This window comes from Anarhichas minor, unplaced genomic scaffold, assembly GCF_050575085.1.
Source record: "Anarhichas minor isolate MPS153535 unplaced genomic scaffold, ASM5057508v1 ptg000027l, whole genome shotgun sequence".
Lineage (NCBI taxonomy): Eukaryota > Metazoa > Chordata > Actinopteri > Perciformes > Anarhichadidae > Anarhichas > Anarhichas minor.
Window position 1 is genome coordinate 5,048,227 of NW_027466473.1, and position 18,220 is coordinate 5,066,446.

An 18,220-nucleotide genomic window follows, 5' to 3' on the forward strand; every position below is an offset into this window, starting at 1 on the left:
TTGCCTTCTTATGTGGCAACGCTGACTAACGTTACTAAGCTCAGTTGAGTTTTTAAGTCCCAAATCTAGAACAACATTTGTCAGTACTAACCAATGATGCGGTGCTGGAGCCTGTGGTTTTATTTCAGCCATGCTCAAAATGTTAGCAGGGTTCAATTTAGGGATAAAATGAAGCATGCTAAATATTTGAACTGCAGTTATTTCCAGAACTTTCTATGAACGATTGCACTGTACATATACGAAGGCTATTAAGAGCTACATAAAACCCAGAACAGTTAGAACTGTGTTCTGCTTTCTCCCACTCATAAACATGCTGTTCTATACACATACAGATGATTGCACACTTCTCTTTCAAACAGCAATTGTATGCTTTTAATTTACTGATGTCGGCACACGGTGTTGATTAGTGTATGATTTTTTTAATCTGGGCTCATTTCACATGAAAACAACTCTATGCACTAATTACTCATTTATTTTAAGTGCCCGCCAAAATGTTGTAAATGCCCCAATTTCCTACACGGCTTCAACATATGTAAACATGTTGAATGCAGGACCCAGATCACAAGAGTTACCTCCCCATTGGATCCTGAGCACTGCTTACTGGGGAACTGTGTGGACAGCAAATGCTTAGCAGTGACATGTACATCTGATTCTATAGTGTTAGAAAAGCTTGCTGAAAATGTGTCAGCCTTAAAGTATATTGGTACATCACTGACATCACCATAGGGGTGTGACCATTTAGCCAGAAGGCCTCTTGAAAGGATGTAACACTGCGTGCCGTCTCTCTGCGTCACTCTATGAACTGAATGACTTTTTTTCAAATTGGGTTTATATGGGATGGATAGGGAATGGTGGTGTTGGTGATGTTTTGTGTTCTCTCATTTAAAAAAAAATATTATACACAAATAAATAAAATGATCTGAAAATACAATAATTATTTATTTCTTGATTTATATTAGTATTAGATAATAATTTTAATGCAAAATATACAGTCAACTTAGATATGATACACTATTACAGATTTAAGGCCCTGCATACACCCACACAGGTGTCTTTTTTTACAATGGCTAAATGGACTGGCAGGTTGGAGTTGTGCAAAGCTGCAGTATGATGGGATTTAAATCAGGGATATGAAACTCCTTGTATAATAATGCTCAAGTTGCAACTTCTCCCGCACCAAAATAAGAGGACAGTGAGAGAGATGTCTGCACGCCCACACCGTCTGAAGAAAAGGTCTAATCAGGCAAAATAAGTGACAATACTGTGAGGCTCCCCAGCACTTTATCCAATTGTGTGACTTAGCTCCACCTCAACCAGCTCCATCATAAGTATTTTTGATAATATATATAGTTGTATGTGTTTTAATAAATTAGACGATAGTTTTAAATAATGCACTAGTATGTTAGGACCAGGATAATGTCACTCGATTCAAACTAAACTCTTTAAACAAGCTGATTTGCATATGAGGTTAGTGAAATGATTTCGCTCGCAGACTATATGATTCTAATTGTATGACATAAAAAGGGTTTAACGGACTGAATACAAGAGAAAATGTCACGTCAAGATGTAGTTTCTGTAATGTTGCGGATGGAGGCTGCAGCTCCGGGGCCACGATCAGACAGGGTGACTCATTAGAGAGCTGCACTCCGTCCCGTCACTTCCTTCTACATAATCACTATAATGTGGTTTTACAGTCTTTTCATTTGTCAACTTTCATACCCACAGCATGTCGGAGTGGTTTTAACCTGTCTGGATTTTTTTTCCATTAGTACGTAAAATAACAGTTTGATCCATTAATAGATCAGCACTGTCAGTTTAATACAGTGCAGAGATGGCTTTTTTCTCAAATTGTGAATGAAATTGTCTTTAAAAGAGACTTCGTGTTTAATTGAACTGTCTGTATCCTGTCCATGCAGAGTCCTGATTGTCATTGGTGAATTTGTTTTTGAGATGGTTCCAGCTTCCTGTTTTAGTTGGTCTGTTGCTCCGCAGCATAGTTCAGCACCACGGAGAGCTCCACTCATCATGTCTGTAAGTGGAGTCTGGTTTCACCTTTAGATTTGACACAAAAACATTTAATTTTAACCACGAATGTCGTCTTATTTTTTTTTTTTTGGTGCAATTTAACTAAAATAGTTTTAAACAACACGTTTTTTGTTGCTTTTTAGGTTTTGCTTTGTTGTTTATTGAGGTCTTGAAAGTGACAAAAAGTTAAACAAAAAAACTGTACACATAAATAAAAGTTTAATGATTTACAGTAGTATTTTTATATAACTGCGAATGTGCTTGGTTCATTTTTCTCTTTCAACCATTATGCACAGTTGCAATAGTGCTTACATGATGACATAAGTTTGATTCTGGCTTATAAAGATTCAAAGATATTCACGTTTTATTTTGTAATTGTTAAGTGGATACTTGAATTATGATTTAAAATGTACTTGTCTGTCGCCTCGTTCATGCACAACTCAAGAGATCCCTGAAGCTGATGAAATACTGAACATACTGACAGATCCACAGCAAAACCCAAAGCATTGACTGCATGTAGACCATGTGTGTTGCTGTGTCTCTGTGCTGCTGGTCAAGCTGCTGCTACCAGGATTAAGCTGATAAAATGACATTCACAAACGAATGTGTCTACTGGGAATGCTGTGGCAGACGTTGCATATAGATAATGTCCATGTCGAAATAATTCATAAATCCTGATCCACACTTGAACAAGGGGAGGAGAGGGAGATGGCGTTTAATACACATGATGGCTACACATGTTGATGTCAAATTAACCCACGCTGTTTCTTCCACTTTGGCTCTTCTTAAAACAAGGACCTAATGTCCTCCATCTTTTGCTTCTTTTGGAACATTTAATCCCAATGAAGAAGTGGGTTGATGTTAAAATGAACAAGGATTTGCTAATGCACAATTATATCCAACAGAGTGATTATTTAAAGTTCTATGATATTGATACATTTTAACTGTAAAGTTTACCATTGTTCATCTCACAGACATGCTCCCAGTGTTGCAGCTAGCTAACAGCCCGTTCGGCCTGAGGGCTACCAGGTCATTGATGTGGTATTCCTCGCTCTGTTGCTCTTTATTAAAGTAGCCTTTACAGGAAACGGACAAACCTGGCAACAGTTAAAATGACGCCATCCTACGGTTCAGTAGCACCTTGACACTGTCCCAAAATCTGTCCAAATCTACACCGACGATGTGAAGACATCCAGTCATTATCTGCAAAAAAACATCCCCTGTTCAGGCTTCCTAAATAAATAAAACAGGGGTCTTTCTTCACAGTGTGGATCAAAGTAAATCTCTGTCTGAATCTTCGTCAAGCAGTGCACACAGGCCTCGTCTCGCCGCAACTTCCTCCCACTCTCTTTCTCTCGCTCCTCTCCGGCTTCATCCTTCTCCCTCCGTTCCCTCCCCTTCCTCAGCGTGGCTGCTGAATATTTAATAAGCCTGAATTACCGAGGCCCTCAACCGTAATGACGGGGAAATCAGACAATTAAATCAGAAGGGCTCCGGCTTTAAGTCTCACCTCCCCCAGAGGAGCCAGAGATTATTTAAAGTGGCACACTGTTTGATTATCTAATCCTCCTCTTGCCCCCTCTGCTTTACTCACAGAGCGCCATCGCCCGCTCCACTTGCCAGCACAAATTACCATGAAACACCAATGAGCACTGTATTTAAGTCCCTTTCCATAATGCGGGAATGTGGTGCCATGAAGTTCCCATGGGAATGGCGCTATGGGAGGAAACTCCTTTACACTCAGGTTATCACAGTTTAGCGAGGGGCTCGAAGGCTCGCCGCGTTCTCGCGCAGGGAACGTAATTAACGACCACAGTGAGACTGTGCGGTTTTCACGTTTGCTTGAAAAACGCATGTCTTTGCGTTGAAAATGCCCCTCGTCGTTTCTGAGCTTGTGCCGCTGTTGGATGCGGTCAACGCTTCTCTTTCCCAGGTGGTATTCAAGTTATTTTTTTTTTTTTTTTAAATTTAATCATGAGCTTTCATCAAGCATGAGTGAAAGGGGGAAGCAGTAAGGGTGTGTGTGTGTTATCAAACAAAATATTGAGAACAGACTGTAGGGGATCCACCAAGATAACCCTGACCTGCCACGGTGCTCTTTTGAAGTGAAAAGCTGCAGGACTGGATACAGGCTTCGCTCCCAAATCAAAGGCTGTTTTGTTTGGGTTTTGGCGATAAGAAGAATTGTTGTCAGCTTGACTTATCATCCAGACAAAGTGATGGATTGTGATTGAGTAGATAGTAATAGCTTCCTTAATGCCTGCCGGTGCAGCACTCACACACACACACACACACACACACACACACACACACAGAGGTTCTCATAGACAGAGAGATGAATATTCATGATTATACAGCTGAGGCTCAACACTGCTTCATTTAGTGTTGGCCAGAGAGAGGCCAATGATAGCATTGTAAACACACAACCATCGGGGGTTTAATAGCTTGACTCCAGTACTGGCTAATTACAGCGCACATGCAGCCACACACACACACACACTTCTGATAGAAACACACACAGGCGCAGATTTGAAAGCTATTGCAGGTGGAGATTTCCCTCATTTTTGACTTCAGCAGACAAACATTTGTCTGGTAAAAATAAAAATAAAAGTGCTCAAACAGCTGCCTCGAAACCGTCTGGTGGAGAATAGAGACATCCTGTCATAGTATGTCAAATAAGTCCTGTACAAATAAACCCCATTCTTCCAGCGTCCATTGTTTGAGTCTGTTTGATGAGATAGAGTTCCAGTCAGGAGCCGTCACACATGAAGCTGCTGACAATGACTTTAAAGCGGAACCGATATTACACATCCAGGTTTATGGGTGTCGGGGAGTACTTCTGCATAGTGGAAACTTGAGGCGCGTCGGTTGGGTGCAAAAAACTACAAATTTGAAAATGTGGGTGTAGGAGTGTGGAGCAGTGAGCTTACCAGTAGCTCCTCATCTCTGCCTAAAGCTAGCTGCTGATTAGCAGCGACTAGCATAACACACCCGGTCTGTCAGCCGCCAAGCGTGGAATAAAAAGGATGATATCTCTGGGTCTGCTGCACCGATTTTGATCCTTGGTTTAAGAACCGTCTACTGTGGCTCTCATATTGGATTGACATTGCAGGTGTCCCTGGTTCGTCCAATATCTAGTCTCAAGCAAGACCTGACCTGAAAAGGACTCTGATACTTCTGCCCTTTAAATGTTAAACCTTAAACGGATCAACAGTTGTCGTCCAAAACTACAACACAAACACAGGACTTTGGTGCAAAACTAAATGTTAACATTTTGTCACGTCAGTCAAGTTGATGCCAAACGCGCTCTTTTCCTAAACCTGAGTGGTTTTGTTGCCTAAACCTGACTTTCTGTGGAGACGGAAGTTCATTTTGAAAAGACACTGTGTAACGAGTGCAAACTGACACACTGTCCCTGACACGTCCACAACTGAGGGGGACATAGAACGTCATAGTTTGAAGCTTAAGACCACTGACCAGACAAGAGGGAGAATGTGTTGTCAAGACGCGTTCATTCAGTTCTTAAATGATTTTAAAAACTTGCATCTCTATAAAATAATCCAGTTTAAAATGTCTCTGTAGCTCACTCCAAGATGAGGGTCCAAAAATCTTTAAAAGCACTTCCACCAAGGAGTGACGCACGTAATATGTTGTTTGGAGGTTGCAGCTTTTGGCGTTCATAAAGAGCACAGATGAGGAAGCAGTTTGTGTAAAATGGTCTAATATAGAAAACATGTACCGATGCTCCATAACATCTACCATGAATCATTACTTCTGGTATCGTTTCGCAGTGATCTGGGATGTCTCGTAGAACATCACTCCGGAGACTGACAGTATCTAAAATCTCTCTTCCTTTTAACACGACAGAGGAATGTGGGGCAATGTCGAGACCAAGCGCCTCAGGGTTTAAGCTTCCCTGTTGCCTCCCGATTTGAATATCGTTCAGCGTCCATTTGCATCTAGTTTTAATAGCGGTTTATTCAGTCAAGCAGAAGATGACATCTTTATCTGTGGTTGACATATGAGGCCGTTAGCCTCAGGCTAGCGTGTGTCTAGTTAATGAGCAGAGGGATGCTGCCGCTGATTGGAACAAATTCTCAGCCTTCTTCTCTGACTCAACTCCGTAGCGAGCAGATAGGGTCCGGACCCCAGATAGGCTGCTTCCAGTTTGTAGTCCAGGTGTGATGAGAAATTAGGGCAGGCGCTTGGTTTGTGTGTGTGTTTCTGAATTTGCTTGTAGGGGTGTACTGCAAATGTACTGCAGACGTGCAGTAGATGTCAAATAACATGAGTACAGACAATATCATGGATGTAAATTGCAAATATAAATGAAGAATAAGTAGGATAATTGATAGAATTCCTACAGAACGCATTTTTGCAAACAAGGTAGCATTTTTACGGTGAGACTTACAGTTATGAAGATCAAAATTATAATCATATAATAATCAAAAATGTCTTTATACATGTACAGTATTTATTGCATGTGTAAGCATTGACACATTTGACTGGACAGTATACCTGTGAGTGTGTGTGTGTGTGTTGTTCTACCTCTCCACCATTTACAGTATACTGGGAATATTGCTTGGTAAGCGAATGGTGGCCCGTGCGTTGCCATGCCAACCCTCAGCAGCTGTCAGTGTGCCTCCTATAAGAATGACAAATGGTTTTTATTAGAGGGGCTCTAAATTGGTGGGATCCCCCTCTCCATGGAGATGCTTATCCCAGCCCGATCCGAGCGGAGTCACTCTGCCAATAACTCTGAGCGGGCCTAATTACCACACGGGATCCTCCCGGGCTCATCATACACTGATTATTACTCACTGCCGGTGAATTAAATTTGACGGCGCATTTCACAAATTCATGTGGTACATTTGTAACTGTTACGAAACAGAAAACAGTCATCATCAGCCAGTTTGTTATTTTTATATATTTGTTCCCTTTGTGATCATATTAATAGATCAAAATGCAGATGCTCCTCTCTCTATTGAACTGATGCTGTATCACCTCAAGTCAAAAATGTATTCTACATACAGATAGGTGTTTCTTTGTTAATGTGCAACTGCACTGTATGAGCAGCATGCGTTATCTTTATTTATTAATTTTCTGTCAAGCTGTTTGCCTTTGACCGTTCCAAGGTTACGGTGACACCGTAGGCCCCGGCTGTCTCCAGGGGACCACTCTCCTCTCACTAATACACTCCAAGACAGTCGCACAGCGGGGACACTGCCAGCAGAGTGATGAGGAAGCACATTTTTTTTATTTTTTTTATCAGCATTGTTTAGCTGACTCCGTGGGTTTCCTGTAAGTGGCGTCCAGACCGTCGGCGTTGACTCAGAGCTCCTCAGGTTGAGGTGTTCAAGGTCCCAGGGGGAAATAATTTGTCTCATCTGTACTATGTGTCCCAACGTTTGCCTGTTTTTAACAGCATAATGTTAGAATATTATACTTCGAGGATTGTGCCGCATGCAGAGATGCGAAGATATACAGGTTTGGTTTGAGTACACTCTCGTTAGTCATCGTATGTTTGATTTGAAGAAGACAGCAGACAGAGCTAACGGGTTCCTGTTGAGATCTGTCAGACAGACAGGGCTGACAGGTTTTCCTTTGATAATTACTCTGCCTAGCCATGATCTGAATTAGCATATGAAAGTTGTCTTCTTTTTTTTTTGCCTTCACTGGGAGCGCATAGCTGTAAGCTAATTTGTAAGTCATTTCAGATGACAGAGAGTGGTTGTATCCCAGAGGTGCTCTTTCCCTCTTGATCCTTTATTTTTGTTCTCTCTCTCTCTCTGCTGCCTGCTTTCTCTCTCATCTCTCCCATCTCTCCCTCCTCCCATCTCATCTTTCCACCGCTCATGTCTCAATTATAAGAATATTGAAATGACTCAGGCCAACCGAGTTAACTCTCTCAGCCCGTTTTGGGGCAGATGGTCGACCGGCGAGCGCCGGTCAAAGTGCTCAATGTCACCGCGTGTCGTGTTCGACCTTATCGGGAATCCTTCTCTCTTAGTCCTTGTCACAGGATAACCTGTGTGTCCAGTGGCAGCACGTCCACACCAGTGCAAACTAGAATAATACAATAGTATTGTAATACGGATATGATTCTGCGTTTTCTCTGTGTTTCCATTATGTCTCAGAGGTTTCCGTAAAAAAAACTTCTGAGCCGATCCCCATTTGAATATACAAAGAGACCACTAGCAGGCTCAGTGTGGCTTATGTGGGGATTAATTGTAGCTATTGAGTGTGGTGGAGCCACAGAAAGGGACTTGTGTTTGTGGCACAGTCGATGCCAAAGCAGCTGGGCGGGCCCGAGGAAGGGAAGAGGAGACGACCCACAGTCCAGTGAGGCCACCTGGGATGAAGTGAAGCCATAGTTTCAGAAATATACACTAATACCCTTATCCCACCCAAATGTGCTTGCGTATGCCGTGTTTTAAACACGGGAACACTCGCTCTAAATAGGCGAAAGACTCCTTTTCCATTGCGAGTATGCCGAGCTGTTGCACTCGTCTTTCTGGGTTTTTTTTCCTGCTGTGTCTCATTTGAAGCCACTGACGCAGGGTTAGTAAACAATGAACATGTAACGGCAGTTATTTCTTCTTCTTCTTCTGTTACTGATTTAGTCTCTGTTTCAAACTTTCAAACCAGAGCTGGGGATTGTTTGAACAGTGGAAAGACGAACAGACAAAGACGGTTTTGATAAGTTTTGTTTGTATTCAACTTTATTTCAGAATACATCAGTCCATATAAAAGAGAAAGAAAAAACAAACGCATACAACAACAAATAAATACAATACAATACAAGGACACCAAGACACAGGTATAATCATTGCAGTTCAAAGGTTACTCGTGGTTAAAGACCATGGAGGCAATACCTTGTATCACCTTGTGTTGGCTCAGTTAAGGCCTTTAGGATTTTTGATTCAGTCAATCGACATTTAAATTTATACATAAAATTCCTCAACACACACGGTTTGAATGAAGCATGTTCGATGGGTGAAATGACTGCGTTCTGACGAGTCTGGTGGCTTTAAGGAGAGCATATCAAATGTACGCTTTCTACGTTAATAGAGTATAATAATTGTCCAAATCCCTGTTGATTTTATTCATTATATTCATTTATATAGTCATTGAATGCCGATTGTCACCTTTCCTACTGAAGTCAAAAAGCAGATGTGTTCGTGGGCTCTTTGTCCTGTGGGAAAGGGGCTTACTGCATCCAGGTGTGGACACAAACGCCTGCTCATGTGTCTAGCATGTTAACACACATACCCACCAACGCTTTGCAAGAACAGCGGAGGCTGTGTCTCAGGCGGTGCTAGTATGCAGTAGGTGGAGCAGAGAGGAGCAGGGAAAAGCCTTCGATCGTTATTATTGACCATTCCTCCATGCAGCAGCGTGCTGCATGAACACACTCACACTCACTCGCATGCACGCTCAGAGACACACATGTTCGCTCACACAAAGACTTTAATATACAGATGCACAAGCCAGTGGGATTCGAGATAACTGCAGTAGTCCGAGCATACGCAGAAAATGCCCTCAGCTTACTGTACAAGGACATGCAAATACAATACAGCTCTGTAGGCCTGTATCTCTGTGCAAAGCAATCAATTGTGTTTGTTTGGGAGGGAGCGAGAGCTGGCTCTGGGAAGAAAGAAATCTCATCCAGAATCAATAATCAATTACAAGAGTTGTGGGTATTTTTTAGATTTTTAATTAACACTAACCACCAGCACCTTCTGTTCTCATTGCAATGGTCTTAATACAGAAACATGTTTTACTCACATGTCAATTCACCTCCTGCTGAAAAGATGCACAGCAGTGATTTTAAACTGTAAGGTGCAAAATCTACGAACCGTTTTTGAAACGGGGCCGTTTAACATTTCCGATTTTTAGCATTGTAAACACAAGAGTCTCTGCTAAATTTCTAGATGTGTCCGCCGCTACAGTGGACAGCAGACAGCACCCAGAAGCTGTACAAGATTTCTTGAGATCAGGTTGTGGCAATCATCAAGGTTCAAACGCTTGAGGATGATGTACTGTATTTTCACAGTGAAGGAAGAATAACAAACAGTACCGAGATGCTACTTCACTTGGGCTTAGAACAAGTGTAAGGGTCAAACTCTATTCTAAGGAGCTGAGTAGTTACTCTGAACAAACAGACTGATGTTCGACACTGTTGCGAATTTGTGTAAACATACACGTTGTCTTTCTTGCTGAGTTAGAAGATAAGATTGATACCTCTCTCATGTTTTCACACTAAATAGGAAGCTGACACCAAGAGTCAGATCGATTAGCTTAGCATAAAGACTGGAAATCAGAGGAAACAGCTAGCATCGGCAAAAGTAAATAGTCCACCGCTAAAGCTCACAAATTCATAAATTACATCCCAGAAAACAAAGTGTAAAAACAACAATTTGTGGTTTGAGCTGTAGAGGTGCTTGTAGGCAGATTATTTTACCTTTGGACTGAGCCCCCCTATCCAGTATTAATGCGAAGCTAACTGTCTCCCGGTCCCAACTCTAAAAGTAGCGTAAATACTTCTCATTTTATTCTTCAAAAGAAAGCAAATACAACCTATTGTCTACTATTCCTTTAAAGCATATTACACAGTTATTATAGTGAAAATTACCATTTTAATATCAATATATGCCTACCTGTCATCCTCTGACCAGATCCAGTTTGATTTGCTCGGTAGACAAGAGACAAACACACATACGGTATGCATGTAAACGCGTGAGCTTGTGTGTCTGTTTTAACATGCATTTAAAGCACAGGCGTACTGCCCTCTCCCAGCCCTGGTCTTTTGTCACAGTGACAGCCAGACTGTTCTAATGAAAGATGCTCTCGTTCATAAGCCGGCCTTGTCAACGTCTGATGCCGGACAACTTTCAGAGGGAGAAGAAGGGGGAAGAAGATGGGGGGGGAAGGAAAAAGACAGCCTGCTTTTCTTTTCCCTTAGATATCTGCTTTCTCTGAATTTCTTCCTCGCCTCAAAATGAACTGCATGTGCAACCAACAAAATAAAAAATGTGGTAATGTTCTTGCTTGTCTGTGGTTATATGGTGGTAGGTCATACACTCGAGTACCTCGACCTCAAGCTGAGAAAAAACCCTTCAGGATATCAAATCCATGGTCTCTCATTTCTAACTAGGTCATCACTTGCTCACAATAGCATCCTCACCACCCTCCGCTGTGTATTCCTCCCTCTCCTTCTCTGTTTTCTCCCCGCGCTCTCATTCATCCTTTCTTATTGCACCATTGCTGGGATCTGTAAACATGTTGGAAGTCGTTTTCTGTCGTTCGCTTTATCCGCTGTTTGTAGCTCAAAGCTGTGCAAATGCTATCACAACTATAGATGGTTTTGCGTCGATGTGCAGAACAGATTTCTTGTGATAGTCAAAGCATAAATGTAGAGGCGAATAGTCACCAAATATCATTTTGATCGTGTTTGCAGTAATTTGTTTATTGTTGAGATGTTGCAGGTAAACACAAAGATCATAGATTGCAATTAACACCTTTTTTCATTATGTTCCGGCTGGAGACGATATGTTTTTGGGTTATCCGTCCTGTCTCCTAAAGGAGATATCTCAGGAACTCCTGGAGGGAATTTCTTCAAATTTGGCATAAAACGTCCACCTGGACTCGAATTGAGTGGTCAAAGGTCACCAAATTTGTGTTTACTCACAGCATAAGTAAACATTCTTATGCTAATTATGACAATTTCACACAAATGCCCAATAGGTTAAAATGATAAAGTGATGACATTAGCGACAGAGATGGATGTAAACTGCAGCATGACTGGTTTGGTGGAGACTTACAACCATGAGATGGTAATTCCGTTTCTAGCATGCACTGTGCAAGGGCCTGTACCAGCACTGTTAAACTGTCATGACGGGACTAAATGAGAGTAATTCAACAACCCATAAAGTGTGCATGATGATATCTCTACCAGAATCCCCCACCGTACGGCTGCCCCGTTTGATCCCCGTCTCAGATTGGCTTCTCCATCATCTGTGACATAAAAATACCCCTGGCAGCCACCGGCTACAGCGCACATCACTCCTCATAAACACCGACTACCTCTCTCTACCTCCATGTGTTCACACAAATTAGCATAACATTAGCATGACATTAGCACATCCAACCTGCGCTGCCGTGCCTTATCAAAGCGCTCTGTGATCCCTGGCTCCCTGCACTTTTTGATGGAGCAGGGGAAGGGGGAAGAGAGAGAGAGAGACAGACAGACAGTTTCCCCCGAGACAGAGAGAGGAGAGAGAGAGAGAGAGAGAGAGAGGGGAGAGAGCGATGAGCTACATGATAACGAGCTGTGTTACACTGCTACACAACACACAGCCGTCACTGAGCCTCAAAGCCGCGCTGAGCTAAATGGGCTGCAGCAGATGTTTGGTGACTACAACCACACAGAGCTACGTACCTCACTTGACTTGCAAATATTTGCTAAGAGACTTCAAAATTGGATTTTTCTGTATCGTCTTTTGGAATGCGTAAGGTAGTGATTCCAGTTAGAATGAATACACACAGTGTGATTGTAGAATATTATTTGTTGTAAAAACGTCTCCTGGGATGAAACTGGCAACTGATCCTTTTGTTTGTTCCTTTCATGAGTCACACGCGCAGGGTTTCAGACGCTACTTTTGGTAAAAACATGGAGACACAAGCGGGCATGTTCAGGACTACATTTACTGATTGTGGGGGTTAGGTTACAGGTCAGGACAAGGTGACGTTTGAGTTACTGTTCGGTCCAGAGTGGTCTGCCTTCATCAGTGGGAAGACGTATGTTTTTTTAGTGGAAATTCTTTTATATGAAAGTAAATATGCACACAACACTAAAGTCTTGTTGCACCAGACAATTAAGATGAGCGTGTCGTCTGTGGGGACTAATTAAATGAGAACAAATGATGGATCCTGCACTCTGTTCAAGAAGGTTCCGTCTGCAGGCAGTAGACGCTCTCAAAGACATCTGTCTGGTAGAGAATCTGCAAGCTACAGATAGCTTTTCCAAAATGTTCAACACTACACTGATTGACCAGAGGCAATATACAGGTCACATAAAGGTGACATATTTGGTGCCGATTGGCCCACAGGCAGTAACAACGTTCAGGGGAGCTGTCATTGTCAAATGTTGCTTTGGTTTTATTAAGACCCGTTTAAATTGCACAATACATCGATAATGTGCAGCGACTTGATATGTTTTATTTATTTACTTATTTGCAGTGTCACGGTTTCTCATCACATCCACGGGAGCCCTGTATATCCTCGATGTGCAAATGGAGGACGGGCTGTACAACTACAGGTGTATGACACGCCACCGGTACACAGGAGAGACCCGACAGAGCAATAGTGCCCGCCTCATTGTCTCAGGTAAGAAGAACAGCAGTCTATGCAAACGTTCAAGTTGTGCATCAGCAACAATATCACGTCCTGACATGTAGTTAAATCTATCTGCTTATCAAGTTCTTTATTTTATTCTCTTTTCTTTTGTTTCATTTAGCTTTTAGTTCAACTGTTGATTTTGTTTGGCTTCAAAGTGACCGAGGACCATATGGAAATAAATCTGTGCTTGTGAAAAACCAATGTAGATATAGTGAATAGGATGGAGAGTGACAGGAAAAGCACATGAATTAAAGAGGAGATGACATGTGATAAAGGTCATCAGAACTGTGCCAACACAGTTTGTGGGGACGGCTTGAGGACAGAAGATCGCCCTCCTTACCCCGAACATAAAGGGACAGATTTTACACATGAACATCAGTTCACTTGTCGCGAGGGGTACTATTCAACCTGTGACAATGTGATGTCATCTCGACTATTCAGTTGCATTATGTGAATTGTAGGATCCAGTGTTTTTGGAGCTTTTAATCAGAACTAAAAGTTAACATAATAATCTTCAATTTTGACCATGCATCTCTGTAGGACATCCCACCAAGTGAAATGAAAGATTTTGATCAAAATAACGATTGAAACAACGATTTTAAAGTGACTTTTAGCTCTTCGTATATTCTGGGGATACCATCCCTGAACACATTGAAACTCACAATATGACAAGAGTTCGTTCCCCTTTACCCACTCCGCCACCATGATAACCATAAAACATTAGACACACACAATAGATACTTTCGACATATTAGCTTTTAGCCATAAACCTGTGTTATATGGGTAAATAAAAACACAGAAACAGGGCTCAACAATAAGGATTGCCCAGGGCAAGTAAAAGGCCACATCAGCCTACTAAATCTAGATACTCACCAGATCGGTCAAGTGGGAAAACATGATGACATTGATTGTTTTTTCTGCAGCTGGTGATGAAGGTAGCCAAGCAATGAGCCAATCTTGTTCCTTCTCATCTCTGTTGAGCATTGAACATGCACAGTACCGATCGGGCCCTCGCGAGAAAATGGCGGCGATGCGCAAGCAAGCACATCAATTAACCAAGAAACAGGAGTTTAGTTGGGTCGTGTTAGAGAGGATGTGGGCAAAACTCCAACAATGTTTTACGCAGTTTGCCGCAAGTTTGAGAGAATTGAATTCAATAAAGATTTAACATGCCAATTACTGTAACTTTAGTCTTTGTTATTTGTTAACCACTGATAAATAAAGCAATTTTTATAGGGGAAAGAAAAAATGTACTTTGGGGAAGATTTCAGACCCACTTGCCCAACATGACAAGTGAAAAGAAAATATGAGTGTGTCACTCTGACAATGATCCCATTCTCAACTCCACATATAACTTGATAGGCAACAGAACTAGGGTTTGGAAATTGGTCAGAAGTGACAGCAAAAATAACTCAAACCTCTACTACACCCTATTTACCCCATGCAGACCCCATCAACTCAGCACCACACATCCTGGACAGCTTTGAGCGGCGCGAGGTGATGGCGTCTCATCGAGTGGAGTTGCCCTGCAAGGCCTCCGGTCACCCCGCACCCAAATACCGCTGGCTGAAGGACAACCGGCCGCTGGAGCCCGACACTCGCTTCAGACAGAGTGTGACAGGCCTGTTGATAGAGAGAGCGCAGTCCAGCGACACAGGGACGTATGTGTGTGAGGTGTGGAATGGCTACGGCAATGCTGAGGTGGTCGGCAGGCTGCTGGTAAAAGGTCAGTATCATGGGCTGGTGATACGTCATTTGGGTTGATTTGTATCAGTGGTATAATGCCTCAAAACACTGACAAGCTAGGACGCTAAAGATGCTGCTTCAGATTTTTATGGTTCTACACGTAGCATTTTGAATCTTTCACTGGCAAACTAATGACATCTTGTTTAAACTACAGAAAACAAATAATACCAAAAGTTCCTAACCTACAGAGCCCCTGAAGGTCGTGGTGAACCCGCGGAAGGTGAAGGGCAGCGTGGGAAGCCAGGTTTCACTGTCGTGCAGTATAACCGGCTCCGAGGAGTACCAGTTATCCTGGTACCGCAACGGAGAGCTCATCTACCCCAGTAACAGCGTTCGCATGACAGGCCAAAACAGGGAGAACCTGGTCATGGCTGGTATGGCCAAAAGCGATGGAGGAGCCTATCAGTGTTTCGCCAGACACGGCAAGATATCTGCCCAGGACTTTGTCCAAGTCATACTGGAAGGTCAGAATTCACAGTGATCTTACTGGAGATGTGAGGGTGGGAGCAGTAATCATACAGTACTTTATATGTATAATGTCTTTTTGTTGCATGTACATGTATTTGTGTATGAACGTGTGAATCCAAACTGTGTGTTCATGTTCAAATCCAGACAGTGTACGTGGTGCTGCCGTGTAGTGCTGCAGTACAGCTCAGCTTTATTAGATTTTCTGAAAGAGGCCTGCATATTGTTACACAATCCGGGTTGCTGCAGTGTCTGCCTCCCATGACCACACCAATGTAAGGAGAATATTGATAATCAATGAAGCTGTGGAGCCAGAGAAAGGAGCTCTATTAATCTGCTTTACACTCTGATTTAGCTTTTTATGCAGCGGACATGAATGTATTGCAATGAAAAAAAATTCTGAATAGATTCTCATTTATAAAAGGATCTATTGTTAGGGCTGTGCCCAATATCTTTCCTTTCGAAATTTGAATCTTCTGTTGAGGTTTTCTGATGAAGCTTTGAATGTCTGCCGTCGTGTGTTATGACGTCATCACCCTAAAAAAATGGGGGGAAATAAAATATATATAATTAATGGTGCTGTTAGATTGCTGTTAGACCACACTGTTAATACATGTGCTGGCTCCCTTTGTGTGCAGCAAGCAGGGGGAACAAACACATTTTTGACTGCAGTGAAAGAAATAATTTACTTTTGGACTTTAAAACTCTCTGGAGTTATTAGAAACGTTTGGCTCACTCAAGTCAGAAACGATACTTACTCAGCCCCCATTGGAATCTAATTCTACAAATAGTACAATTCTAATAATCTTAGTTTAGCCTGATATTTATTTGAAACTGTGCAGAAATACTGGATTTAAACAGAATGAATGGACAGTTCTGCAGCATTTTAATTTGTATTTAGAAGTTGAATGTCAACATTATGAAGTATTCAGTACAGCCCTATCTATTAAATAAGTCCTATAAATTTCACATTGCCATGTGTGTCTCCTTCCACTACCCAGATGGCACCCCCAAGATTCTGGCTTCATTCAGCGAGAAGGTCTACAACATCAATGAGTTTGTGTCGCTGTCGTGCACTGTGAAGGGCACGCCGGAGCCCCGGGTAACGTGGACCCTGGACGACGAACCCGTTGTGCGGGACAGCCGCCACCGCATCTCCCACTACACCAACCCCGAGGGCCACGTGGTCAGCCACCTCAACATCAGCCAGACCCAGGTGCCTGACGGAGGGGTGTATCGCTGCATCTGCAACAACTCGGCCGGGACAGTTTCCTACCAGGCGCGAATAAACGTAAGAGGTGCTTGTCAGATCAACTCTTCCAACACACCATCACATATACACATCAACGTGTCTTGATTTATTTCCTTTTGAATTGGCTATGTTTAAAGTGCCTGGGATGTGCAGATGTTGCAAGAAGGCCTGACTAAATCTGTCAATTAGTTTTTATTTTTAGTCATCGGATGTGCTGCTAGTTTTTCCATTTAGAAACTTGATATCGTAGCTTCAGTGCTCAGAATACAGCAGATACTGTTACAGCCTCCTGCACTGGCTCCTCTTATCATCAGTCACTGCTGTCAGCATTAACTTTTCTAATGCCCCGCATCCTACCCAACACCTGCTGATAGCTTTATATTGGGACGCCATTAGGGTGATTTAGTGTTAGCTCCAGTGTATGACTGTAGTGCTATCTGCTCTCTACAGGGACATGGTTGGCTGGGTTGCTTGTTGTCATGTAGCGGTAATACCGGGACGCTCAAGCTTTCTGTACTTGCTTCAAGGCTATTAGTATTTCTATATTGCAGAGAGGGAATGACACTTTCTGTGCACTGATTGGTTTAATTTGATTGTGCTCACTCTTGCATGTTGTAAGGCTAAATAGGGCGATCCTCCAGCCCTTAAGCAAGGGTCCGTGGATGCCGAATGCAGCCAAGCAATGAAGATAAATCTCCACAGGTGCCATTGCAGAGAAAGTGTAATGACTGTTTCTCACATCGTTGGCTCCTTAATCGTGCTAAAGAGAGTAGCAACCCAGGATATGCTTGTGCTCAAAGTACACTACAGAGCCTAGTTAAACTGTCTTCTATAGTGCTTTAAAGAGAAGCCTAATAGTCCATTTCCCTGATAGACGCTGAGCTATGGAAGCCCATTGGTTATTCTGTTGGTTTTTCACAAGTGTGTGCGGAAACTGGCAACATGAGTAATGGTTTTGATAATAGCTTCATGAGTGGAGAGAGGGACCATTCCACTCTAATGCTTGTCAGAGGCAATCACAGCCGGCACCGAAGAGGTGGCAGCGCAAGGTAATATTCACTATAGGCTCAAATAGAAGGGTACACGAGCCCCTGGTTCTCACAAGGCAAAAAGCACAAGTGATATGAAGGAAAACAGAGCAGAGCCGAACGGGTCCACTGGGGATGATTTCCTTTTTCTTTGACTTACCATGAGGAATTTTTCAGTCAGGCGGTCTGGATCTCCTAAATAAATCCAGGCAATGTTTTGATTTCTTGCTGTCGGAATGAATCAAGGCATGTTAGCGGCATGTTTTGTGGTGTCGTGAAAACACACACAACACAGCACATCTGT

General features: G+C 42.5%; 1 protein-coding gene across 1 annotated transcript in view; it reads left to right on the plus strand.

Annotated features, from left to right (window-relative positions):
* dscama (Down syndrome cell adhesion molecule a) overlaps positions 1 to 18,220 on the plus strand; it is a 72,211-nt gene that overhangs the window by 23,517 nt on the left and 30,474 nt on the right. The window contains exons 2-5 of the mRNA XM_076101710.1: positions 13,267 to 13,413; positions 14,873 to 15,151; positions 15,360 to 15,635; positions 16,638 to 16,934. Coding sequence (XP_075957825.1) covers positions 13,267 to 13,413; positions 14,873 to 15,151; positions 15,360 to 15,635; positions 16,638 to 16,934 — 999 coding nt within the window. The remainder of the gene's footprint in view (positions 1 to 13,266; positions 13,414 to 14,872; positions 15,152 to 15,359; positions 15,636 to 16,637; positions 16,935 to 18,220) is intronic.